At 40.2% G+C, this 21,163-nt stretch overlaps 1 protein-coding gene across 4 annotated transcripts in view; it reads right to left on the bottom strand.

Moving 5' to 3' along the window:
- Window positions 1-20,831, bottom strand: part of LOC117664883 (uncharacterized) — a 29,719-nt gene extending 8,888 nt beyond the window's left edge. For 2 of the 4 annotated variants that reach the window (XM_034416278.3, XM_034416279.3), the window contains exons 1-3: window positions 20,361-20,831; window positions 14,659-14,716; window positions 8,168-8,246 (exon numbers count right to left, since the gene is read on the bottom strand). In XM_034416278.3, coding sequence (XP_034272169.1) covers window positions 8,168-8,246; window positions 14,659-14,716; window positions 20,361-20,376 — 153 coding nt within the window. In that variant the 5' untranslated portion in view covers window positions 20,377-20,831. Of the gene's footprint in view, window positions 1-7,436; window positions 7,513-8,167; window positions 8,247-14,658; window positions 14,717-20,360 lie in introns of those variants that run through there. The other 2 variants (XM_087892311.1, XM_087892312.1) reach the window with 1 other exon arrangement.
- Between the last annotated feature and the right edge of the window lie 332 nt (window positions 20,832-21,163).

The following is a 21,163-nucleotide window of genomic DNA, read 5'->3' as shown; positions in this document are numbered from 1 at the left end:
GAGTCCAAGGGCTGAGGACAAGGCAGTCCCAGGGCTGTCTGGCAGTTGGGGTGGGGCTGGGCAATAGCTGACTAGATAGAGCACAGAAGAGCAGCTGCAGAGAATCAGCAGAGATGACAGGCTCCAGATCACCTATGATGAGGAACAGATCCCTCCTCCACCCACCTAATCCATGGGCGAGGAGAGTAGAGTGGAGAGAGGCACAGAGAAGATCAGCGAGGCTGTTGTGAGGAAACAACCTGCCCCTCCTTACAAAGAATAGCTGGAGAAGGGTGATCTAACCAGTCACTGGGGGAAGGCGTACTTGTTGGGGACACTTGTTTGTTTTGATGTGCACTTCAAAATGTCACTTCACACAAACAACCATTGAATTCTTCAGCCACCATGTCTCCCGCAAGAGCCTAGCAATGAATCCCACAAAGCTGGAAGCGCTGCAGTTGTGGCAGTCCCTACGCCGGGTGAAGAATGTGCAATGGCTTCTGTGCTTTGTGAACTACTATCACAGGTTCATGCACCTATATTAAATGTGTGTTAGAAGGGGTGAAATTCCACTGGGGCAAGGCGAAGAATACCTCTGATGCTGTAAAAGCCACCTTCACCTCAGACCCTATTCTGAAATATCCTGATCCGCTGAGGCCTTTTGTAGCAGAGACAGATGCATCAGATGTTGTCATAGGGGCTGTCCTATTGCAGGCCTATGTACCCTCAGATACCCTGTTCCTTTGTGTCTACTATTGTCAGAAGTTGTCTCCGGCAGAAAAGAACTATATCATCTGGGACAAGGAGCTGTTGGCAGTGCAGGCAGACTTTGAAACTTGGGGGCATTATCTGGAGGGTATCTGGCATTAAAACAAGGTCCAGACCAATCACCGCAATCTGGACCATCTGCAGGTTGGCCATCTCTGAACCAGCAACAGGTCCACTGGTCATTGTCCTTTTCCTGCTTTGACTTCACGGTGATGTATATCTCAAACAGGTGCAATCCATGTGCAGATGCATTGCCCCCCAAGCCAAAATATATTCAAAAAGAGGACAAGTTAGGGCCCAAACTGTAATCCCATTGGAGAGATTCACCACTACTGAAGAACCCATGGGTTTGAGAGCACAGATCTGGGATGCCCAGTAGCAAGACATGTTTCTTGCTGCACTTCATTGTGAGTTAGCCTTAGGTGAAGGAAAAGAGACACCTCCTTGATCATATACTGAGGACTTGCTCTACTTTAGAAACCACATCTACATTCTGGTCGGGTCCCTTTGGGGTCTCATCTTACAACAGTGTCACAATAGGCCAGCTGCAGGCCACTTCAGGGTGTTTTAGACACTCCATCTAGTTTTCTGAACTTTTTGGTGGCTGCGGCTGCAATATGACATCCATGGATATGTGGCAGTGCAGTGTAGGCAAGCCAAAAACATCACAGATGCTTTCCCCAGACTGCTGAAGCCTTTGCCCATATCACAGAGACTGTGGGGAACTGTTTATATGAATTTCATCAGTGAATAGCCACCATCTAAAGGAGCCACCGTTATTTTGCTCATGGTAGATATGTTAACCAAAATGGCCCATTTCATCCTGTGCTCGGGACTACCAACTGCATGGACCACTGCACAGTTATCAGCTCAGCCTGGTGTGGCTTGGTGTCTCATAGGCATCCTGCCATTAAAGGCTGGAAGGGGAGAATAGAAGGGCAATAAAGCTGTGTGTATATGTGATGGGAAACAGGTAGAGGGAATGATAGATGATAAAGATCGGAGCAGCCTGGATCCAGTTTGTAGCAGTGTCCCAAGGCCAGGCACCCTGAGAAAATATGTGGATTACCCCCAAACATCCCAGCATTCTCAAAACATTTTGATGAGCTCCGATTGGCTGGAAACAGGCTGGTCAAGGGGTGGAGGGATGGGCTGCAGGCAAATCTTTCTGTATCTTTTGAGATTCAAGGAAAATTCAGAGTTAGCGTGACTTTACTGCAGCCAACAACTTTAGTAAAAAACCCTTTGCTTTAACCTAGGAGTTGGCAACCTGTGGCTCCGGGGCCGCATGTGGCTCTTTGAGCCCTCTGTCGTGGCTCCCTGTCACCCTGTCACGGCAGTGGCATGGTCAGACCCTTAGTGCAGAAGCAAAGTGCCCCTGCACTTGCCTTTGCGTGGCAACAGTATTCCGCCTGGTACATTTGCTGTTGCCATCATCAAAGGCTGCTGGGAGAGAATGGCGGGGGCGGATCTTGCGGGGTGGAGGCCATCCCCAAGCCTCCTCCCTTGTCGGCGGGGCCAAGATAAAGAAGGGGATGACATGGGGAAGCACTCCCCTACCCACGCCGCTTTCTGTTTCCTATGCTTTCCCTGGTCTCAGCTCTTTCAGAAAGAGCTATATTTCTGTTTGCTTTTGTTTCCCCAGGGGAAGGGGAAACCCACTCTCTCTCTCTCTGTGTCTCGCTTTCTTTCGCTCCCTGCCTTTGTCTCTTCTCATTCTTGGAAAGCCCTGCAGCCCTGCATGCTCTCTTTGGGGGTTTTTGCCAGCTATTTTTTTCCCCTTCCTTTTGAAAAATCGGGTTAGTGGAGCAATGAGCGCAACCTGCAGTGGAGACTTCCCTCCCCCTCCTCCTCCTCCTGTGCGCACCTTCCCGGCCCCGCCACAGCCGGTCAGGAGGGGTGCAGGAGGAGGAGGGAAGTGCTCATTGCTCCACCAGCCCGTCTTTCCAAAAAGAAAAAAAAAAGCTGGTAAAAAGCCTCTAAGAGAGCACACGGGGCTGCAGGGCTTTCCGAGTGTGAGAAGAGATAGAGGCAGGGAGCGAGAGAGAGCGACACACCCGCACACACAGACAGAGAGAGAGAGACACAGAGAGGGGGGAGAGAAAGAGAGAGAGAGAGAGAGACACAGAGAAGAATGAGAGGGAGATAGAGAGGGTGATGGGGAGACAGAAAAAGACAGATGAGAGAAAAAGAAAGATAAGAGGGAGGGAGGGAGAGGGAGATAGAGAAAAAGAGAGATGAGAGAAAGATACAGAGAGAGAGGGAGATAGACAGAGAGGGAGAAAGAGATGGGAAGGAAGGAGAGAGACAGAGAGGGAGTTACCTATTTCCCATAGAAAAACGGAGTCACAAAACCTGGGTAGACATGGCTGGGAGAGTCTTGTGTGAGTGACATTGAGTTGGCCACGCCCATCCAGGTTTTGTGGCCTCCAGTGTTTTGTTTTCTGTGGGAAACAGGCCCAAGTGGCTCTTTGAGTGTTTAAGGTTGCCAACCCCTGCTTTAACCAAATGGAGTCGAGGGTCTTTCTTTCCTAAGGGATCAGATTAAGGCAGGTCTGACATTAGACTAGCTATGCAGTTGTGGTCAACCCAACTGCATAGCTAGCCTAGAGGAAATTGTTTCTACCATGAGGATCATGCAAACAATGTTGGCTCAAAGGAATGACCAGGAACAGATTGAAGGCTGGTGGGGGCATCATCGAAACCCCCTCCTGGAGGGCTGGATCTATCTGAGTGGCTGGGAGAGAATGATCCACCAAAACTCCAATGTCCCTCAGAGTCAGAAAAAAGGAAGAATGGAAAAAGAAACTTGTGTGGGTGACATTCACCCGTGGGGGCCATGGCAGCTGCCGGTGAGAGATTCGAGTGGATCTGGAGGAACTGGAGGAAGAATCAACCACAGGTGAGCAGAGCAAGAGGACTGGATGTTGGAGGAAGCCATAAAGTTTCTGAGGGGCTAGGGTTAGCATGAGAAGTCTTAGTCCGAGCAGCACATCTCACTGATCAGCTTACTCCAGCCATGGCAAATGATGGGGCAACTACCTCTGCTGCCACAACAGCAGCAGAAGCAAGCACCCCAGCAGCAGCAGCAGCAGCAGCCCCAATGGCTGGCTCCATAGCCCAGCTGCAGGGGCAGCACCAGCACAACAGAGAGGATGCAAGACACCAGTCCTGAGACTAAAGTTCAATGGAGACTCCAAGCAATTGGGGTCCTTCCTGGCGCAGGTTTGGACTTACATGCAACAGTATGGTCCAGAAATAGCTACCAAAGGGGCTAAGGTGAGTGACCATGGAGGCGATTGCAGCTGAATGGATGGTCACTCTCCACAATGATGTTGCCTCAGAACTGAGAAACTTTGACTGCTTCATGGTCACACTTCGGAAACACTTCAAAGACCCCTTCACCAATCGCAAAGCCAGAGACCACATAAAGAGCATCAGTCAAGCACGCAAAGGAGTAGCTGAGTACACCAGGAGTTTCACAACCTGGCTTGTCAACTGGCCAGAAGACATCTTCATCAGATGTTTCTGAAATGGGCTAAGTGACGAGGTCTACAACACCTGCATTTCCAGAGGTACCCCCTCATAGCTGGTATGTCCTAGCAGAAGAATGGAAATCAACCTGACTCGATCCAAATACCATCTGAGCTGTGGATGGCAAAGGTCCCTCCCTGAAAAAAAAGAGGCCCCAAAACTGGTGCCAGGTGAGCAGAGCCCATGCCAATGATCCACTGGCTGCTTCAGGTGTGGGAAGGAGGGGCATCAAACTGCTGATTACCAAGCTATACACCCAACCCAGAAAACAATTCAGGATCCTGCCAAAAATTTAGCAAAACTCCTACATCTGTGAATCTGTGAGACTGCGCTGAAGGGAATAGAAGCTATAGACTTCCCCTCTCACCAAGGAGGGCAGGAGAACTCTGAATGACCTGGTGGATAGTCAAGTGGAAAACGAATCAGATTATGACAATGATCCCAGTCAACCCTGTAATGATCCCCATAGAACTGGTGGTCTGATCCTTGGGATGCAAAGGGAGCGTAGTAGCTCTCCCGAACTTGGGGTGCACCAGATGCCTGGTCAACCCTGCTCTTCTTGAGAAACTGGATGTGAGACTCAAACAACTTAAAGTGTCCATAGCTTTTTGCCAGATGGATGGCTCAGTGGCAGGGGGAATCCCAGCAACAGTTATTACCGAGCAAATAGAGAAGGATAGGCACACCCACACACAGACCCTGAGTTTCACTGAAGCCCCTGGCATGGAAAGTCCCCTTGTGTTAGGACTGTCTTGGTTCCAGAAATGGAACCCTATGTGAACTGCAGGAAGGGAATGCTAAAGATCCAGCGGGCCAGCTGTGAAGAGCGTGGTGAGAAGGGCCATCAAAAGCCTACTCCTAAACAGCAGTGGGTGAAACCAAAAAGGGAGGTGGGAGCAGCTGCAAAAGACCGTCCTCAAGGTGATCCTTGGATCCCCAAAAAGTACAGGACATCTTCTGTGAGAAGGGGTCAAATATGCTCCCAACCCACCAGACAAATGACTGTTCCATAGAAATTCTGCTGGAGGCCAAACTATCCAAACCTAAATTGCATTCCATGACCCCTAGGGAACTGGAGAAATTGTGGACTTTTATAGTAAAAAATCTGAAGCAGAAATTCATCCAACCTGCCAGGCCAAGGATGGTTGTCCTAGTACTGTTTAGGGAAAAGAAGGATAGGTCTTTTCATTTATGCATGGACTATCATGGACTTAATGCTGTGTGTGTCGAAAACAGTTACACACTCCCCCTCATGAAGGACATGCTAGCCCATTTGGCCAAGGGGAAGATCTTCACCAAGTTGTGTTTGTGGGAGGCATACTACTGAGTGAAGATCAAAGTGGGGACAAGTGAAAAATGGTTTTCAATTGGCCTTTAGGATGTTTTCAATTCTGGGTCCTCCCTTTTGGACTGCAAGGGGCCCCTGCTGTATTTATGCAGCTAATTAACAAAGTGCTGCATGGACACCTGAACAAGGGAGTGTTAGTTTACCTGAAGGACATCTTAATTTATACTGAGACCCTGGCAGAATACATAAAACTATTCAGAGCTATGCTCAAGAAGCTTCAAGCTGCCAAATTATATGCCAAATTTAAATTCTACCAGAGTAAAATTAACCATCTGGGCTATCTTATTTCCCACGAAGTAATAGAGGTGGACTGCAAAAAGGTGTGGGCAGTGCTAAAGTGGGCTCCTCCACACACCTGGAAGCAACTACAAAGCTTCCTGGGATTTGCAAGCTTTTACTTCCAATTTGTTCCCTTGTTTGCCCGGATAGCCCTCCTCATCACTAGCTAGCTGCCCCATTTGTGCCTCTTTCAAAAGGTGATAAGAGGGAACACCCAAGCTTGTCCAGCCAATAGTAGAATCTAAAGTCCAATGGAAAGAGATATCAATGGACTTTATAATAGAACTGCTTCAAAACTCGGATAATACAGCAATTTGTATGATAACCGACTTGTTTTCCAAGAAAGTGCACTTTATACCCTGTCAAAAAATCCACTCCATGCACACTTTGGCTAAACTATTTGTGCAGCATGTCTACCAGTTGCATGGTGCTCCAGAAAGAATAATCTCAAATCAAGGAGTTCAATTCACTTTGCAGTTTGGGCAGAAGTTCCTAAAACCTTTGGGGACCACTCAGGGGCTCAGCTTCTCACATCATCTGGCTACTAACGGTTGCTGTGAACATGCAGTTGGCATCTTGCATGTCTCAGATGTTATATAAATTACCATCAAGACAATTGGATGGATTTCCTCCCTTTCGTGGAGGTCACCTATCATTCTAATTCGTAATTCTATTGATATGTTTTTAAAGTTATTTTGGTTAACCAACAGCATTTATATTCTGACTACTGGAAGTAGAGGAAATTATAGTACAAAGACATTAGCAACATTAATTATTCTGATGCTCAAAAATCACCCATAGCTAGAAATGATGGATTTGATTCATTAATAAAGCTCTCCTGATATTTAAAGTTTTCTGGCAATTAACTTAAGCTTCATAAATATTTCCTTACAAGCTAGTGATTTTGAACTAAAGTAAAAGTTGGGAAGAAAGCTAAGCATTCTTTCTGCCTTCCTGTCTTCAATTTACAAGGTAATCAAGCTCATTTTCCTTTCACATATATAGGAAAACATAAAACAATAATAGTCATACTGGTCATGAAAGAAAATAAATACACTATGAAGGTAACACCTTCATTAAACCAATTGAAAGTTCATAAAATAGTTGAAGACCTTCCAGTTTTCAAGAACTAATCAGGTAAAGTAGAATTAAAAGGAGAGAGAGTTGGGGCACTGAAGAAAACTCAGCTTGCATTTCCAACCGACATATGCACTGTTTGCTTTCTGTTTCTTTAGAGATCTTAACCTCATCACTAAGGAAGAGGTACTACAAAGATCAGATGTAGAACACCTACTGAGAATTGTGAATGAACTTCGAATGTGGCTTGTTGGCCATATCTTACATATACCTAAAGACCAGCATTCAAAATTGCACTACTTTGGATGCTTCCTGGAAAAAAAGAGGAAAAAAGGCCAGCCTCAGAAAATAGGGTGCCAAACATTTAAGGAAGATTTTAAGATTATTAATGTCCCGTGCACAATGATGCCAAAGATGCTGCAAATGATCAAAACTGCTGGAAAACACTTACTTCCCAAATTGCTCTGCACAGGATCTAATGATGATGATGTGCACTGTTGAAAAATTATCCCAAAACTGAATTTATCTGGGTAAAGAAAAAATAATCATCTGCAGATTTTCAAGAAAACAAATCAATTACTCAGTGATAAAGTTTAAAAAGATAGTTCCCTAGTTACCAATCTCCACAAAATCTGACACTGCATATATTGTTTCAATGCCTAAGAAACTTATTCATTACAAGCAAAAGAAAGTTTCAATAAATTTATTTAAGTTTGGCAAACATTCATTCAGTCTTGTGTATCTCCCAAATTTGGGAATCATATTTCTATCTGAAATATTGAAGTGAGTAAAAGGTAATAAAGAAATAATTATTCCAAAGGAAGGTTTATATATATTTTTCTCTTCCCTTTTCTCATACTGTAGAAACCACCACTTAGCTAGGCAGGAGAGGAAAAAAATGATTTTCTAATGAAAGTAACTTCTTGCCAGAACCATTTGGGGATCAATTTATCAATAGTATCAATTTTCAAACTTTAAAAAGAGACATTATTGAAACTGATGTTGCTGTGGTTTTTAAATATAAAAAGCAGAAAGCAGTCATCTATTTTAACTCAAGTTTTAAATATAAAAGGCACCAAACAGATATTATCATAATGTTTTCCCAACTGTAGTGACTTCATGACCTGCTCATTTCCAATTTGGAGGAAAACACTATAAAAGCTAGCTTCTTTAGTGGATTACCTCATGGTGGTCTAGCTCCAGGTCTGGCTCAGACAACTCTGAAGAAGATTTGAAGTGATCAGGCCCAATAATATTAATGCTGAAATACATAAGGCACAAAAAAATTTCATAGAGGTATAAATCAGCATAAAGAAAAGTTTTAAAAGTCATTGGGAAAACATTATAGAACTAACAAAAGAAATACTTATAAATTAAATTATTCTAAATTTAATTTTAAAATTACAGAATTTGTCATTACTGCAATACCAAAAAAGAAAAGAAAAGAAAAAAGGGGAAGGGGAAGGGGAAGGGGAAGGGGAAGGGGAAGGGGAAGGGAAGGGAAGGGAAGGAAAGGAAAGGAAAGGAAAGGAAAGGAAAGGAAAGGAAAGGAAAGGAAAGGAAAGGAAAGGAAAATGCTCGCTACTAACTTTTTAAGCTGAAAAGAGGCATAACTATATAAATAAAGCTTGGAAAGAATCCAGAATTGAATCTCTTAATATTAACAATCCATTAGAATATTACTTAATTGCCTCCTTTAAGGCATTGCACCAGTTTATTAAAAATAAAATAAATGTTTAAATTAATTTGAATTAGGGGTAAATATATAAGTTTATTAATAGAAAAACTATCTTGGATGAATATAACACTCAATAAGCTGACTTAGTATTGTCTGTTGACAATCACATCACTTTAAACCATGTTGTAGAGAAATCTCATATATTACCTCTACTGTATTGATACGAAAGTTAGCTTTGATTCTATTCAAGAAATAAAAACGATTCTAAACTTGTTCTTATTTACAGTATAAATCAGTCTGATTATTCCATACCACCACTGATTTTTAGAACTCTTGTTTAGACCAGACAAAATGGCAAACTCAAAATATATGAGGATTGGAATGGAGTGACTACACCAGCTCTGGACAGTGCATCTACCAAGGGGATTAAATCCTTACAGGGTAAATTACCAAAGACTTTCTTCAAGATGATGTATTAATAGATTCAAAGAGAAATAAAAATGGTGGCGCCAAAAAATATACCTTTTTCTCAGAAAGACATAAACCCCTTTTCAAGGATTGACATGATACGGATATCTAAAAATCTTGCAAATAAAATTCTACCTAAATCCTTTTCTGATCATAATCCTATGTGTTTGGTTTTAAGAGGAAAGAGTTCGAGTTTCAGATGGAGACTAAATTAATCTATTTTGCAAAAAGGAAAGGATCATAAAAGACTGTAAAAAGAAACCGCAAGACTATTTTTGACAATAATTTAGGTAAAGGGACAAGCTTAACACAGTATGGGATGCTAGTAAAGCAGTCATGAAGAAATTTGGAATTTGCAGCCTTGGCAAGTTTTAAAACAAATAAACAGAATACAACAATGTTGATTAAGAATCACCTGCCCACATGCCTGGAGGTGTTATTACTGGATTAGGTCTGGAGCTCAGACCTTTTGAGAGGAAGTCAGCGCTCATTTTTTTCCCAATGTTTATCTGCTGCTTTCAGCTGGAAAGTTGGAGAACTGGAGAGGAGGATGGCTGAGGGGACAGCTCCAACAGCTAAGGTGACAGCAGGAGAGTCACAGGTCACAGAATTGATAATCACACCCAGAGCAAGAGGCGGAGCCTGGGGTGCCAGACGTGCGTCCGAAGGAGCATGAGGGGCGAGGAAATGTGCAACTGACAATGCAGGGACAGCCAGTCACAGATGTAGTCCATGAGAAGGGCCGAGGTGGGGGGCTCAGTTCATCTATGGCTGCTGGGTCTAGCCTCCAGCCACGTCCAACCCCTAGTTATTTCAGAGTCCAGGCAAATCTATGGCATGAAAGGCAGCGCAGTGCAGTTAGACATGACCTAGCATTGGGAAATTATTCAGTTTATAGTTGTGCCTATGATGATTGAATCCATAACCCTAGGATTAACATCATTAGACAAGAGGGGTCCAATGATATAGTGGGAAGGAGGGTTCCGCAAGCTGAGGAATGGGACAGTCCCTGACCCCTGCCACATGAATCCATTCAAGGGGGGAAAGTACAGGTCCTGGAGAGTCCATTCCTGCCAACCCAAGTTCCACCCCACGCCTCCTTTCCTCGAGTCTACGCAGATTTGTCAGAAGTGTTTAGTGAGGACAAGTGTGATGTGCTGTCTCCCCACCCCCATCGGCCGACTGATTGTGCCATCAATATTCTACCTGGGGCACAACTATCAAAGCCCAAGATGTACTTGATCACCCCAAAAGCAATGGAGGAACTTAGGAAGTACATTGACAAGAACCTGGCTCAAGACTTCCAGTTGACGTTGCAGTGGTACAGACACAGAGGAATGGGTCTCCGTGTTCCCTGTGCTGAATTCTTTGTGTTTCTGGGTTCTGGAGGGAGCCAAAGCCACCCTGTAGGGGGGTGAAGCAAAGAGGGGCACCCTGTGAGGTTGGGAATAGTCCCAGCTCTCCTGTCCAGCCCAGGGTTTTTTCTCCCTCTCAGCCATGGTAAGAGGAAGCAGGCTAAAGATGGCTGCTACAAAGCTGGGACAACCAAAGAACAACAGCTAAAACTGGTGCTGAGAAAAGGTGGTGAGCCATGTTGGAACTGGGGGAGAGGATTTTTCTTTCACTTTAAACTTAACTCCAAGAAACAATTCAGAATCATTTGCTCAGAACTATGTGTTAAAGCAGCTTTTAAGCATTTTAGGGGCATTCTGAAGAAATACCTAACCAGAAATGAAAGGTGCAGGAGAGTAAATAATAGATTTTGAAATAAACAGAAAATTGGACTCCTATACTGGGAAGAAGTGATACTGGGAAGGCATTTTTAAATGTTGGAATTATCTATTTACAAAATTTATTCTGATTTCACAATTGTTTTATAACCAAAATGACAATGGACTAGTAAACTGAAATCCAAGTGAAGAGTGCCACCTGCTGACAAAAAGGAAAATTACAAGTCTTCCACTTATATGACAGACAGTGAAAGTGAAAATTCAATTGGATTATTTTTAGCTACCTATGAGTACTGGAGATCCAAATATGAAAATGGGGAAGTAAATCAATTACAGAGACATTTGAATATTACACTAGGGGGATGAATTTGTAAAGAGGACATAAAAGGGCTTTTAATAACCTCTGGGACTACTTAAATGGAACTGATTGTTAACCTATGAGACATAAAGAACTGGGACTAGTGTATCTTTGAAGGGTAATTTAAAGACGGAATAAATAAATAGTTCTTGGACTGTTGGATAAAAATCAATTTAAAAAAAACCAAAATAAAATATTTAAAAAAGAAAAAATGAGTGGAATTGTACAGGAGATGGATTTTCTCTTTCAAAATAGAAAAGACATTATGGATAAAGGATTTAAGGAGATTATGGAGGAAATGGAAAATAACATACAAGAGATGATGAGTACAGACCATGCCCAGGAAAGGAAGGAGTCAAAAGAAGAAAGGAAGAAGGAAGAAGACAAACAAGAGATAACAATGAAAATAATAATGATTGATGAATCAAAGCAGGGGAAAAACATATTAAGAGAGTTGGAAGATATGTTTGAAATGGAGGCAGGGGCCTGGATAGAAATTTTAGAAACTAGGCAGTGGAAGAGGGTAGAGGTGGGAGGAACACCTAGATTGGACATCCAAGAAACAGACATAGATGGAACTTTAAGAGAGGAATTTGGGAGGCAAGTAAAAAAAAAAAAAGCATAGCAATTAAAGTATTGAAGCGGGCAAGAGATGATGGATAGATGATTTTCTTGATTACTGTTGTTCTGATTCATTTTTCTTTTTCCCTCTCTTTCTTTTAAAGCATAGCAGTTAAAGTATGAAGCGGGCAAGAGATGATTCCTTTTTTTTTTTTTGTTATTGTTCTGAGTTGCTTCTACTCCCTCCCTCTCTATTCTTTTTTTTTTCCATTAGGCAGGTGACATGATTAGAAGTTAGACAGGAAAGAGAGAAAAAGTTTCTTAATAAAGGGTGACATGATTAAAAGCTAGAATAAGTAACAGAAATAAGGGGAATACTAATGTATACAATTTTATTTTATAAAATGAAAGTAATAATGAGAAAATGTGGAATAATTGAATAATGATAGACTGCAACTTAACATAGATGTGTATTGTTATTAGAAATACATAAACTGATTGAATGTAATAATTATGTTTAATCTGATCAATTTCATTTGTATTGGAATGTATGGTGCCCAGGTGCCACACTGTTCATGCATTGATTTGACATTTTTATAACCTGGCTCAGGGGTTCATTCAGTCCGCTCACTCAAGGATTGCGGTGCCCATCCTATTCAAAGAGAAGGCCGGGACTATGTGTTTATGTGTGGACTTCAGGGATATTAACAATGTGTACGTTGAGAACATGTACTCTTTGCCTCTGATGAAAGATATGTTGGCCCACTTGAATTTTTCTTTTTCCCAATCTTTCCTTACTTTTCTTCTCCCCTTTCCCCCCACTGCTTTTCAATTTTCTTTTGTATTTGTATCTTATCTTATAACCTAATAAAATGTTTAAAACTTGAAGTACTAAAAGAGAGAGAGAGAGTAGTCAGCATGTTCTGGAACTCTGGATCATCAATAGGTAAGTGAGCCTATTAGGTCCCTGTAGGGAGGAGGAGAAAATAGGCAGGGGGAATGTTGTAGTGTCTCTGCGATAGGTCATAAGGGTGAACGACTGCCATGGTGCTACAATATTTGTAATTTTCGGGACTGTGTCATAAGTACTTTTAGGGGGTGGTGTTGTGACTTTAAACCATCACTAAGTAAACTGTCATAACTTGAGGACTATCTGTATAACACCATCTGTAAAGTCTATTTATCTTTAACAGATTGTTTCTCTATCAATCACTATGATAATAGAGTATATACTCATTAATTTTACTTTTTTGTTTTATGTCAATGGAGATTCACAGTCATCCAGGTCCTGGTTGTCCCAAAGGTGCTTTTTAAGAGGCAACTGCACTTTCTTGTTTTTCTTTGAAGTCGTTTCGCTTCATATCCAAGAAGCTTCTTCATCTCTGACTGGATGGTGAGGAATGGAAGGATTTATATTCCTTGCAAACAGCTGTCCATTTGCATTCTTTTAGAGAGTCATTGAGGCCACTTGGAGGTTTATCTGTGTGTTCAGGGTCACTTGAGTAGTGAAAATGATTGTGGAGCCTACTTGAAACTGCTAAAAGTACTGTGTTATAGACAAGGGATTGATTATGTCGTATCCCTTCCCCTCTGTTGAGAGAGGGCTGTTCAGTTTTGACACAAATGGCCTTTTTGATTCCTCTTTCAAACCAGCAGTCTTTTCTGTACAAAATGTGGACTTTGCTGTCTTCAAAAGAGCGGCCTTCTCATCTTTTAAATGCAGATGGACAGCTGAATCTTGTTCTAATGGCTTTATTCTGCTACGTTGTGCCATGGGTTTATGAAGTGGTTGTTTTGTTTTCTCAGTGTACAGATCTGCACATGTCTCATTGCATTGTACTGCATATACAGCCATGTATACATGGCATACAGTACAGTGGTTAGAATGCAGTGTTGCAGGCTATTTTTGCTGACTGCCAGCTGCCAGAAGTTTAGCAATTTGATTCTCATCAGTTCAAGTGTGACTCAGCCTTCCATCCTTACAAGGTCGGTAAAATGAGGACCCAGATTGCTGGGGGCAATATACTGACACTGTAAATCACTTAGAGAAGGCTGTAAAGCACTGTGAAGAGTATATAAGACTAAGTGTTATTGCTATATGTCTGGGTTTATGTCTGGGTGTTTTATCTTTGGGGAGACAAACTTCTGCCTTAGTGTATTCTTGGTTTTAAAGTGTGCCTGTATGTTGTATTGGCTGAAGATCTTCCTAAGCTTTTCAGATATTCCTGAACGGAATGACAACATTGCTTCATTTATTATTCTCTTTTTTGTCTGTTAAGGAAAGAGCTCCTGCTGGGTCTTTTTTGGGATTTGATGAAGGCCCACTTGGGATAACCACATGTTCTGAGGGCTTCCTTGATGTGTTTTAGTTCTTTTTCTTTCCCATCTTTGCTGGTTGGCAGGCCTTCAGCTCAGATGTATAGGCTTCTGATAACTCCCATTTTGTGCTCCAGTGGGTAGTGAGAATCAAAATGTAAATATTGATCTCTGTATGTAGGTTTTCTGTAAACTTCGATGTTAAGGCTCCTGTCTTCCTTAATGTATACTGCACAGTCCAGGAAGTCTAGACTATTTTTCTTAACATCTTCCCAAGTGAATTTGATGTATCTGTCTACAGAGTTGATATGTTTGGTGAATGCTTCCAATTCCTGTGTTTTGATCTTGACTCAAATGATTTTGTTTTATTATCTTTCACATTAGACTAATCTCACAAGCAATTTTTTGAGAGCCAGACAAACAAGAGAAAAACTATATCTATATATCCAATGTATTCATATAGTGGACTATTATATAGTCCGGTATTATACTGTAACAATATGAATATCTGAGGCAAACTTCTAAAAGGTGCCATTGACTATTAAAGAGGGATGGATCTTACCAAGTTGACGACTGAGTTTCTGGTGGAACAGCACAACAGAAAAATTTTCTCCAACTGCCTATAAAACAGATGGAAAACAATTTTAGGAAAATATTTTTTGATCTGCATTTCATTAAGAAAGCATCCCAGGTCATAAAAAGAAAAAATAAAAGTAGCCATTTTGTGAGAGTGCTGGTAACATAAAGATTCTAACAGCATTCATCTGATCCAAAAGGCAAACTTTTTAAAATAGTAATAAAATACCAAATTTCCTGGCACACATTACACTCAGACATCATAAAAATGCTGCCAATAGTACTGAAAAATGCAGGACAAATCATGTGATTTTTTTTTAAAAAAATCATTCATATATATCCTACTTACTATGTGCCATTAAGTCAGATTCTTTTAGAAATGATTTTTACTGGTTTAAAAATAAAATATAAATAACTAATAATAATGTAAGAAACTAATACAAACTAAGATAAATACAAAAAAAGTATAAAGAAGAAAAGGGGGGATGTGAAAGGAAGAAAATATGAAAAAGAACAAAAGGTTGTGTGTTTGTTTGTGTCTGTATTTTACTTCTCCCTTCATCAAGACAAATACAATTTCAATCTCAATCATATCGCCTTCTATAAAATGTCGATCATATAATTCATTTTATCTATTAGTAAATAATAAAGCCTCATCATTTAATCTTAATCAGCAAAAGACCATTACAAGCTACAAAAACAATACACACGCACACACACTTCTAATAGTAAGTTTCTTATTCTTTTCATTTATTTTATACAATAACTGTGTTATTCTAAGTTATACAATAACTTAGAATTTTCTATAAAAATCTATCTGTAAACAAATTTTTAAAGCCTCATTTTTTAAAATTTCAAAAATAATTCTTTAAAATCTACCAAAGATAACAAAATGTTGAAACTGAATCCCATCAATGTTCCATAAATTAATTTCTTCTCATTTTCTATTCATCTATCAGAATAATACCATAGCTTACCACTTTCTCTTAAAATACAACCAAAAAAACCTTTCTTCTTCATAATATCTATAAAGAAATTTTAAAGCCTCATCATTCAGTCCTAGTTAAGAAAAAAAACATTAAGCTATTCAAAGAAAAATATAATATACATTTCAACTATGGTTACATAAATCAACTTTATAAATTTTTCTTTGTATATTTAAAAGATATTATGTTTATTTTTTTAAGTAATGTCCTAAAAATTTATTTCTTTTAATTTTCTATCTTTTGTCAGGAACTTCTTCTTGAGAACACATCCCTTTCAAGTCCAAATTTTAAAAAATGTCCAAGTCATTCTTCTGAACTGAAATCCAAACATCCAAGTCACACATGAATTATTATTTGTGCATCCCTTTTTAACTATTTAAATATCAACATTTCATTTGTGAATCTTGTATAAGTTCTTTGTCACTATCATTCTTATACATTTTAAAATCTAGATTCAAAGCAGCCTGATTTTCAGCTGTTTCCTCTATCTCCAATTTTGAACCCATCTGATAGTAATAAAAAATGTTCTCAGTACATTGTTGCTAAATATCCTTGAATTCTGCCAAATCGTTCTCTATTTTATATTAGAGTGTATTCTCCTTTAATTACAATCTTTAGTTCTTTCTGGTTGTCTTTAGTAACCAGCTTTCTTATCATGTTTTTCTCTAATCCATTTTCTCAGGAAAAGACTTCTTACATTTAAATTCAAAATCTAGAATATTAAAATATAAAATATATTTTAATAAGATTTTGAACAAACCACAGGAACTATAATTTATATAATTATTGCATAGTCTTATTTCCAGCCAATTTAGCTCCTTAGTCCATTTTAAAACTTTCTAAAATTAATACTTATTCATCTTTTTGCTCTTTATTTCCAAACAAAAGGTTTTAATGTACATGAAACTTCTTTTCACTGAGGATTGGGGGAAAAAATCATCCAATGTAATAAAACATCCTTCTGAAATCAACTGGACTTTCTTGTTTTACTTGAAAACATTTCATTTCTCATCCAAGAAGTTCTGACTGAACAATGGAGAATGGAAAGATTTCTATTCCTTGCAGTCATCTGGTCATTCTTTCTGAGAGTCATTGAGGCCACTTGGATGTTTATCTGTGACCTCCGATAAAGGGATTTTAGGAGACAATTTTAAACATTTATTCCCAATTCTGTGGCATGTTTAATAAAATGATTTTTAAAATCCATATTCACCTTAATTTTGTTGTATTACAAATAAGTATTCTCAGGAGTTTTCTCCAATAAAAAGTTCAAAGGCATCAGTTGTTTTCCTATCCTGTTTTTTGAAACTTTCGTTCCATAGCAAGTCATAGGGAATACTACGGCTTGCATAATTCTGATCTTTATAGGTATAGACACATTGTGGAGCTTAAACAGCTTCCAAGGCTTTATGGCTTCTCTACAAGAGCTAGTCTACAGCTTATTTCTTGACTGCTTATTCCTTTACTGTTGAGGTTAATCCTAAAAAACAAAAGCTATCCACTATTTTAATAGCTTCAGTGTCAGTTCTGAGGCTTATTATTCTACTTGCTGTTATTAGTTTCATCTACTTTATGTTCAATTCCTCCCCCCCCCTTTTTTTTTTTTTCACTATGCTCCTTGATTTTTAATACTAGCTTGCAGATACTTTGCATTTTGGCTATCAGGGTAGTGTCATCGGCAAAATTCAGATTATTCATATTTCTTCCTTCAGTTTTAAAACCATACCAGCTTCCCTTAATGTATATTCAGCATATAAACTGAATAAAAAGGAGAGCGTATGCAGGCTGGTCGAACTCTTGCTAATCTGGAGCCAGTCTGTTTCTCCATTTTCTGTATCTATAGTAATCATGAGCACTATGAGATGTTCTGACATTCCTATTTTGCTGAACATTTTCCACACCTTGACATGATCAACATAATTGAAAGCTTTTCTATAATCAATGAAGCACATAGTGATTTCTTTTTGGTATATTTTGACTATCTCAATTATTTAGCATGCATGAGCAATAATGTTTTTTGTTCCTCAGCTTTTTCTAAAGTTAGCTTGAATATCTGGCTTTCCATGAAAGGCTCTAATCTAATCTTTTGCAGGCATATAAAATTAAGCTTATGCAGTGGTGGGTTTCAATTTTGTTAGCTATTGGTTTGCTTGTACGCAAATGTGACGCTTCTGCACATGCACAGAAGCTTCTGCGCATGCGCAGAGACATCCGAGCAGGTAGGAAGAGCTTCCCGCCCCCGCCGCTACCAGTTGGCCTGATCCGGAGTGAACCGGTAGCAACCCACCACTAAGCTTATGGTATGGTGTTCACAGTGTTAATTTTTTGGTATTGGAATGTAGGCTGACTTCTTCAAGTTGCCATTGTATTGTTAGCTTATTGTAGTTTTTGAAACCAAGACTTACATAACCAAGGAAAAAATAAGCTAGCACACTATCTCTATTAAGTTTCCTCAAAGGTTTCCTCCCCCTATAGAGTTACTTCACAGAAGACAAATCTGTCTTCCTTTTTGCTCCTCCTTTTTGTGATTTTAACCTTCAGAATTCCCCATCATAATCTAACCACCATTAATGTGCAGGAATCAGATTTGATTTCCTTACAAGTGAATCTTTAGAGACATGTTTTATGTTCTTCTAATATACTATGGTTGAGTCTGTGCAGGGAGCAGGATTAGAAGGCCAGGACTAATTTGAGCCAGAAAAGACTACAAAGGATGCACAAGAGTGCTTACAACTTATTTTTGTTTCAGGAACCTTAGTCAAGTCTCAGAACAACAGGAACATTGCCTTGTGAACAAAAAATAAAAATAAAAATATCAGCAATATGATAGCTGGTTGCCATGACTTTTTATATGATGGCCATATAGCCATGACTGATAGCCATGACTTTACCAATTCCTAAAATGTATTTTGTGAACATAATATTCCATTTAGCTAGTAATGGCTCATAAATGATTTATTAATAAGGAATACAAAACCGAAGGAGGGAAATGGAAATCAGTGAACATAAAATCATAGGGCCAGAAAGGATATTGGAAGTCTTCTAGTTCAACACCCTGCCCAGAGCAGAAATCCTTATATTGTCCCTGACAAATGGATGTCCAATCTTCTTAAAAATGTCCAGCAATGCAGCATCTACAACTTTGGGAGGCAAGTTGTTCCATTGGTTAATTGCTCTCACTGTCAGTTAATTTCTCCTTTGTTCCAGGTAAGATTTTTGAAAACCCACTACCCATTGATTCTTGTCCTACCCTCAGGTGCTTTGGAGAATATCGATCCCCTCGTCTCTTGATAGCTGCTCTAGTACCTGAAGACTAGGTACTTGGGGGAACTAGGCTAGACATGCTTAGTTCCCCCAAGCATTCATCGTAAGGTTTAGCCCATTATTATTACTCTTTTTAGGATCACAACAGGTAGCATGTTGTATCATGAGGACTAGAATTGGATGCAGTATTCCAAACATGGCCTTACTAATGCAGTATAGAGCAATACTATCACTTCTCGCAGATGCATGTTGATTTTCTTACAAATGAATCATTAGAGAACGTTTCTAAAACCCATGTTAAGGAAAGCTTTCAGACAAGAAACTACAAGAAGCAGATCTGGCTATATTGGAAGAAAAACTATGGTTTCATTTAAATAGTTACCCATTATACCTGAAACTGCCTATTAAATCAGAAGTTATGTCATTGAGTGACATTGTTATGCAAATGACATAAATGATGCAAACACAATCAGAGCCCAGCTGCTGTAGCTAAACTCTGTTATATTGAAGTCCAATAAATCAAAGTTTTATTATATTTTAAAACCATAACAGCTATGAACTATTTAAGGCTACCTCAGGAATGTTGTAGAGATAAGATGAAGAATATTTCTGAGCAAAAAGTAGTTGCTTATATCACAAAAGAATCCTCTTTTAAATAGTTACATTGTTCCAAACAGTTCATCTGCCAATTTCATAGTTCCAGTATTGCCAGCCTTTATCCCTCATCCCAAAATACTGGTTGTCAACCAATCAAACTTCTAACATCTCTTGAATAAAAAGTTCTGGATATCTCAAAACTTTATATTTGTGATTTTTTCCATCAGCCTCATAATTGTTTTATCTTTAGAATTATTTTGTTTGTATTTATCTGCTCAGATTTACCTCCCAGCTTTCTTCCAGGATCTCAGGGAACCACTTTCTGAACTATTATTTATCTCTGGCAATAGCCTTCTAATGTAAGTGGATTTATGACTGATCCAAAGTACCAGAGAACTTTGTAGCTGCTTCATTTTTGCTAATTGTGGAAATTTTCTTGAGAGGATCAGGGGTCAGAATATGTCAGCTTTTCCTTACCCCCTTTTTATCTTCTCAACAACTATCCTTTCCTGAAAGCTGGAAACAAGATCTGAGTTAGCTAATCTTGGGTTCAGAAACAATGAAGTTTGATCTGGTAAATGAATACCCAGAGAATTTCTGGGTTGACTGAAACCGGCTTTCAAGTTGTCTTCGGATTCATATTTGAACACTTCGCCAGTACACCAAGTCGCCTCTGAGTTTCGGAGGCATTCTATAACTCAGAGGTCTCTATAATTCTATAGAGAACGCTCTATAACTCAAGAGGTCGCTCTTAGTGGTAATAAACCCGTACTTGAACCTCGCTTGCTCTCACATTAGCAGCCCAATTCTTCCCGCGGGCTCTCCTACGTGTGTCGCTCACCTTTATTCTTCCCCATGCTTTCAACACTCGCTGTATTCCCGCATGTAGTTGGTAACACGGCAGCAGCAGAAAGGTGCTGTTTGCTGGCTTTCTCCGGGCCCGGCACTGAGCGCCCCCAGCATCGCGCCTGCCTTACCAAGGCACGGTGCCGCCAGACGGCAGGTCGGACGTCACGGGAAGCTTTTTGACATCACGACTCCGGGATTGTCTCCCTGGCCATGCCGCTGCCGCCCTTCTCCCGGTGGAGCCGCCACCGCTGTGGCGAGCCCCTCCAAAAACAGCATCTGCTCGTTTGTCTCCTGGGAGAATGTGCTCTTTGTCGAAGCATACTTCTTCATTAGCCTTCCTCCCAGTTCCTTTAGATTGCTGGCTGTTGGAAAAGGCGGGTTGACTAACTGGGCGCGAAGCAGAGTTGGGAGCCTATTTTCATCGACCTTGCACTCAGCCAGACGCTCCCCCACCACCCCCAACGCCTTGCTCCTAGGCAGAGAATGGTGCCTTTAGACGCCTTCAGTAACAGCTTTGGACTTTTTGAGAGGTGGAAGGCTGGGAATAACCCGTGTACTTTTGCAGCAGTTCAATTTATTTTATTTTTATTTATTTATTTATTTTGTCAAACATGTACAAGATAACAGATATAAGTATAAACATGGACATAGGAAAGGAGTACAAATAAATGGGGACAGTAGGACAGAGACAGTAGGCATGCTGGTGTGCTTATGCATGCCCCCTTTACAGGCCGCTTAGGAATGGGGCGAGGTCCACAATAGACAGTTTAAGTTGATGCTGTGAGGGTTTGAGGA

Source organism: Pantherophis guttatus, chromosome 4 (genome assembly GCF_059756535.1).
Source record: "Pantherophis guttatus breed Tessera chromosome 4, ASM5975653v1, whole genome shotgun sequence".
NCBI lineage: Eukaryota > Metazoa > Chordata > Lepidosauria > Squamata > Colubridae > Pantherophis > Pantherophis guttatus.
This window is presented reverse-complemented; position numbering and strand designations above follow the sequence as displayed.